Genomic DNA, 6,000 nt, shown 5'->3' on the forward strand with positions numbered 1-6,000 from the left:
GGCCTGCCGAGGGCCCGTGCTGGGGCCTGCAGCCCAGCCCCGCTTTCTGGTGGAGGAGGGTCTTCCTCACAACTGCAGCTCGGGCCAGCTCTCTCTGAGGCAGTGCTTTTCCTCACTGTGACCTCTCTTTGTGGGCACCAAAGTCTGAAGTCAGTGGCGGGGAGTTGGGGCGGTAAGGCACCTCCCTTTAGTTTTATCTCCCCACCGCCCAGGGGGTTGTTTAACTGACAAGATCTCCAGACCTGAGCGGCTCCCCTCTCAGGACCTGTCGCAAAGAAGTCAGACAGGGAGTGGACAGGGCCTCTGGAGCGTCGTCTGCTCCCAGCGCCTCGCCCCCAGGGTCCCCTGCACTGGGGGTCTGGTGGGCAAGGTCTCCTTGGACCCAGCCGGCTAGGCCAGGGCTCTCTGGGGAACTCAGGCAGCCTCTCCTGATGATCCTTCTTCCTGAGCGGCTCTGGTGATGAGCAAACTGAGCCTCTAAGAAGTTGACTGAAGGGGCTGCTTCCTCCAAGAGAGCCTGTGCCCCAGCGTTTCCCGGCTGTCTGTCAGACTGGGGAGGTGGACACTGCTCCTTTCCCTCAGGGAACCCTGCAGGCCCCCAGGAGTGCTCCTGATTATCACTCATAGTGAACTTAACTGCGTGTGGAAAACTCCCTGGGTACCAAGCCTCGTGTCGAGAACTTTAGGAGTCTTGGTCTCTCTTGAGCCCCCTCATGGCCCAGGGAGGTTGATGCCATTAAGCCCAGTTTAGTAGAAAAGGAAATGGCAACCCACTCCAGTATTCTTGCCTGGAGAATCCCATGGACAGAGGAGCTTGGCAGGCTACAGTCCATGGGGTTGCAAAAGTCGGACATGACTTAGTGACTAAACCACCAAAGTAGGTAATGATACCTGAGCTCAGAGAGGGTGAATGCCTCACCCAAAGTCACAGTTGGCAGAGGTCAAGCTCCGGGAGAGCCTGGAGTGCTGAGACACCATGATGGCCTTGGCATCCCCACGTCGTCTCCTGCTGCGTCCTGGGTGGGTCTGAGACCACCATGGGCAGAGCACAGGCTGAGGTCAGGCAGCTTAAGCTCTGGGTCTCAGCAGTGCTGCTCACCCAGGTCTGGGCCCGCCCCTCCCTGAGTCTCCGTGTCCTGGAAGACGGGAGGTTGTGTGCCTGTCACTGTGTTTACGAGGACAGGGCTTCAGATGCCCCGCCTGGGCACAGGGAGTGAGTCCGTGGTCCCAGTCGGTACCGTGGTGGCTTACCTTCCCAGAGCCCGTGGCCGGGCATCTCTCATGTTCTGGGTGCCCTCTGATTTGCCCACATGCCACTTTACCAAGAGGCAGGGCTTTCCTGAAGCTCCGTGGCTGTCATGTGATCCGCCAGTTCTGGCCCAGACAGTAAAGCCAATGTCTCCCCTGGGATGGTCACATCCCTCCGGGGAGGTGGGAGGTTGGTCACTGAGACGTGGGCAGTCACAGAGTTTTCAGGTTAGAAGAAGCTTTTAGGCCCCTGGTATGACAGGAGGCTCCTGGAGGGCAGGGCAGGATGCACTGACCTGGGCCTGCCCAGCGCCTCACCCAGAGGAGAAAGGGGAGCAGAGGTGGCCTTCGGCTAACCCAGGTTCTCTTCCTGTCCGTGGGGCCGTTGAGGGCTGGGAGTGGGGGTTGGGAGCTTGTCCCTCCGGCCTGGGTCTGGCCTGGGGTGAAGCCAGCTCGCTGGAGAGCCTTCTGCCCCGCTGTTGCCAGGCTCCGGGGCCCCAGGAGCCCACCTGCCCTGTGTCAGCGCCTGCTCCCCACCATCCCTGTGGGGCTTCTCTCTCCCCAGCTTTGGCCTGGCCCCCGCCGCCCCACTCCAGGTCCACGCGCCGCTCAGCCCCACCCAGACTGTGGAGATCTCCCTGCCTCTCAGCACGGCGGGCTCGGTCATGAAGACAGAGCCGCTGAACAATCTGCAGGTGCGTCCCCAGGGGGACCAGGCACCCCGGTCCTTCCCACATGCCCCGGGGAGGGCGGGGAAGCCCTCGGGGCCTGGCTGGCTCTGCCACAGGGCTGTGTCTGTGGAGTCTTGTTCTTGGACACAGACTGGTGGGGATGGGAAGGCTGCGGGCGGTGAGGGGACAGACATGGCTTCCAGGGAAGCGGTGAGCGGGGACCTGCTCAGCTGTGCTCACAGGGAGCAGATGCTGCTTGGGGCCTCCATGGGCATCAGGCATCGGGGACGACCTGGGCCCCCTTGTTCCCAGGTGGCCGTAAAGAACAACATAGACGTCTTCTACTTCAGCACCTTGTACCCGCTTCACATCCTCTTTGTGGAGGACGGGAAGATGGGTGAGTCCTGAGGGCACCCAGGGGTCCCTAGAACGGATGGATGGAGTCCGTGAGTCACTGGCTCCCCTGCAGAGCCTGGGGGGAGGGTCACACCTTCCCGGGGCCCCGAGGGTCTTGTCTGGCCAGCTCTGCCCTCAGCCTGACCTGCAGCCTCTAGACAGTCATCCAGGCAGGGGGCCTGGGCCACGCGTCACACCTGATGCCCACCCCTGATCCCCAGCTAGAACCTGCGGGAAGGCTCATCTCATGCCCAGAGGGTGTGGGCCCCTCTCAGCTGTCACCACAGGAGCCTGTGACGTCACTGGGACCAATGAGTGGGCTGCTAGGTGCCAGGGACAGAGGCCGGACGTGGGCAGGCGTGGGGAGGTGTGGAGCCCGGGGTTTTTGGGGAGCAGCACAGGTGACCCTCTCAGAACATGAGCTCAGGGTTTGCTGAGGGAAGCAGGAGGGGCTGTGACGGAGCCACCCTGGTCTCGGGTGCAGGGTCTAACTGTCCCTGCTTCCCGATGAGGGTGCTGAGCGGGGTCCGACCTGTGCCCCTGCAGACCGGCAGATGTTCCTGGCCACGTGGAAGGACATTCCCAATGAGAACGAGGCCCAGTTCCAGATCAGAGACTGCCCCCTCAACGCGGGTAGGACTTCCGAGCCCTGCACCTGTCCATGCTGTCCTGTGCCCTGACCCCAGCCTTGAGCGCCAGATCCCCCATTTCTGACCTTGTGACCCCCAGAGGCCGTGAGCAGCCGGCTGCAGAGCAGCAACATCTTCACCGTGGCCAGGAGGAATGTGGAGGGCCAGGACATGCTCTACCAGTCTCTCAAGCTGACCAACGGCATCTGGGTGCTGGCCGAGCTGCGCATCCAGCCCGGCAACCCCAGCTTCATGGTGAGGCGCCCGCTCCCACCTGCAGCCCTGGGGCCTCTCCCTTCCTGCCCGCATGCCCGCCTGGGCTGGGGTTGGCCCTCGTGGGGTGGGGTGGGGCATCCAGCCCGGCTGAGCCTGGTGTGAAGAAGCACCAGGATTCTGACCTTAGAAAGCTTCAGCTCAGTCCCATCAAGTGTCCCAGATAAGGCACCAAACTGGGTCTCCGAACAGTGAAGTGGACTAGAATCGGGTCCTGTGAGGCCCACCTGGTCCCGGGCTGGGGTTCCGCTGGGCCCAGGGAGCCCAGGCCCCTGGGCTCCCCGTTCCCCGAGAGGGACGAGGCTTCCCAGAGGCGCACCACTGCTCGGCCCCCGAGAGCCCAGGCTTGCTTCTCCCTGCACTCGAGCGGGCAGGCGTGACCCCCGACGCTGCTCCCCGGCCCCCAGCGGCGTGGGCGCCGCGGCTGGTGGTGGTAATTTCTGTCTCCCTGCGTCCGGTCGCTGCATGTCCACCTTCCCTGCCGGTCCGGCGGTGCAGGACCTGGAGGTTAGCGGGCTGCTTTTCTCTTCCTCTTCCCCCGTCCTCCCAGGCACGCCTGGCCACCCCACCCCCTGGCCTGGCCTCGCCCCCCCACTCCCCAAACCGGGCAGACGCATGCAGGCTGCAGGCTGGGGGCCGGACTGCCCCCTGCCACGCCCTGTGCTCAGCAGCCACTCCCCACAGGCAGTGAGCGCGGAGCCCTTGGAGGACACCGGGGGCCCCCTCAGAGCAGCAGTGTCGGCAGGAGGGCCGGCGAGCCTGTTTCTGCTACTGCGCTTGCCAGCTCTCCTCGCGGTTAGAGCCGAGCCAGATCTGACACAGCTGCCCCCTGTGCAGGAAACCAGAAAGATCCCCCACCCCCAGTGCCCCCACAGCCTCCCTCCTGGCCCCCAGACGTTCTCAGGGACCCCCAGCCTCCGCGGTGGGGCCGGCCACCTCGGGCTCTGACTCACGCTGCGGCGGCTGCGGGGGCCAGGACAGCAGGTCTGTGGGCTGCAGTCTGTTCAGTCCCCGCCCGACTGGCTGCGGGGCCGCCCCCTCGCCGGCACCGCACAGCTGCTCCAGCCGCTGCTGCCTCCCCGCCGGGCCCCACGTGTGCCCCACCCTCTGCCATCTGCTCCTCCCCACCCCCCTGGCCTGGAGAGGAGCCCCGGGAATAAGGGGCCCCTGCCTCCCACCCTTGTCCCCCTACAGCTGTCCCTGAAGTGCCGAGCGCCAGAGGTGTCCCAGCACGTGTACCAGGCCTACGAGACCATCCTGAAGAACTGAGGCCGTCCAGCACCCACCCCAGCCTCCTCGGGGCCCCCTGCGAGGTGGCAGCACCTCCCCTGCGAGGGGCCAGCGAGGCTCCTGGCACCCCCCGGCTTCCCAGGCCTGACTGCAGGGCCCGCTCGGGGCCTCAGGGCGCTCCTGTGCCCAGGACTCCCCTATTTCCATCGTGCTGACGCTTGGGGTCAGGTGAGGAGGGCACCAGAGGAGCCAGAGTGGCAGCAGGAGCTGCATGGGGAGGCCAGGGCTGCTCCGCTCTTCCCGGCACCTGAGGGCGCGCCCGCCGCGCCCTCCTCAGGCTCCCAGCCCGGGGTCCTCTGCCCTGTCTGCCTCGGCCGGTGGCGAGGCTCTGCCCACTGCCCCTCCCAGGACAGGCCCTGGCAGGCATCCTGGTGTGCGTGGAGGGTCCTCTGGGTGCCAGGAGAGCTGCTCTGTCAGGGCCGGGGCTCCCGGGGCCTGCCCCCCTCCCAGGCGCTGAGCTGCTCAGGGAAGACCAGGCAGAAGCTCCCAAGCCCCTCGCAGCTCCGGGCGCCCGGCAGACCCCTGGCAGAGGTGCCTCCCACACCCTGCCCGCGAGGACAGTCACTGCCTGTGTGTGCCCGGGGCTCCTGGAGTGAACGGGGCTGAGGGGTGGGGCGCCTGGGCGAGCGGGGTGCTTCCTCTCTGGGGTTCTCCTTAGCTGCCCCCTCCTGGCCTCCCAGGGTCAGTTGTGTCTCACAGAGCATTAGGTTTTCCTGTTACTGCTGTTTAATAATAAAGAAAGATTCTGCTTTTGGCAATCACGGACACTTCTTTCCCCTCCACCGAGTGTCAGAATTAAAAACCGCCTCCAAGTGGTCGAGGGTGGTTTTCTTGAGCCCTGCAGTAAGGATGCCTAGTATATATAAATAGAAATTATATATTGTATGTTTACTCTTATTTTCAGAAACAGAAAGTGAATAAAAATGATGACATCAAGCGTGTCCCTGGCCAGTGTGTCAGGCCCCAAGGCTGCTCTGGGCAGGGTCCTGGGTCTCCTGGGTCTCCTGGGTCCAGGGCCCAGGGCTCAAGCTGTCAGCCCCCCAGCCCTGTGGACAGCCCCTCTCCCTGTCCCTCTCCTGTCCTTTGACCCGCCTGCTGGTCTCCCAGCGCCTCTGCCACCCTTGACTCCAGCTCCACCCTAGCCCACAGCATCTCGCCTTTGGATGCTCAAGGGCTGAGTCTGTTTTGGTTTTCCTTGTCTCCCAGGGTCGGCAGGAAGGCCCAGCACCAGGCCTGTCCAGGCCAGCTGCAGCGGCTGCCCCAGCCACCACCAGGGATGCCCCACGTGTCCCCCATCCTGGCAGTGGCCTGGCTACCAAGGGTGTCGGTGGGGACCCCGGGTAGGACTGCCCAGGCAGAGCTCCCAGTGGGGTCTCAGTGTGTGTGGCTGCTGGGCCTTCGGCCCTCAGCAGCTTCCTGCCCGCGCCAGACACACTGCTGTCCCAGCTGCCGAGGCATCAGCAGGGGTGCCTGGCCCTCCACTGCCCCACCTC

The 6,000-nt window shown here is 64.7% G+C and overlaps 1 protein-coding gene and 1 non-coding gene across 7 annotated transcripts in view; both read left to right on the plus strand.

Annotated features, from left to right (window-relative positions):
• AP1B1 (adaptor related protein complex 1 subunit beta 1) overlaps positions 1 to 5,265 on the plus strand; it is a 44,952-nt gene extending 39,687 nt beyond the window's left edge. For 4 of the 6 annotated variants that reach the window (XM_043437215.1, XM_043437238.1, XM_043437221.1 and 1 more), the window contains 6 exons: positions 1,814 to 1,943; positions 2,232 to 2,316; positions 2,862 to 2,948; positions 3,045 to 3,199; positions 3,716 to 3,724; positions 4,412 to 5,265. In XM_043437215.1, coding sequence (XP_043293150.1) covers positions 1,814 to 1,943; positions 2,232 to 2,316; positions 2,862 to 2,948; positions 3,045 to 3,199; positions 3,716 to 3,724; positions 4,412 to 4,486 — 541 coding nt within the window. In that variant the 3' untranslated portion in view covers positions 4,487 to 5,265. The remainder of the gene's footprint in view (positions 1 to 1,813; positions 1,944 to 2,231; positions 2,317 to 2,861; positions 2,949 to 3,044; positions 3,200 to 3,715; positions 3,725 to 4,411) is intronic. The other 2 variants (XM_043437230.1, XM_043437246.1) reach the window with 1 other exon arrangement.
• LOC122425737 lies at positions 412 to 508 on the plus strand. The gene has a single exon (XR_006264985.1). It is a non-coding gene; the product is annotated as a small nucleolar RNA SNORD125 (small nucleolar RNA).
• Positions 5,266 to 6,000: the final 735 nt, after the last annotated feature.

The sequence above is a fragment of the Cervus canadensis genome, chromosome 1 (genome assembly GCF_019320065.1).
Source record: "Cervus canadensis isolate Bull #8, Minnesota chromosome 1, ASM1932006v1, whole genome shotgun sequence".
NCBI lineage: Eukaryota > Metazoa > Chordata > Mammalia > Artiodactyla > Cervidae > Cervus > Cervus canadensis.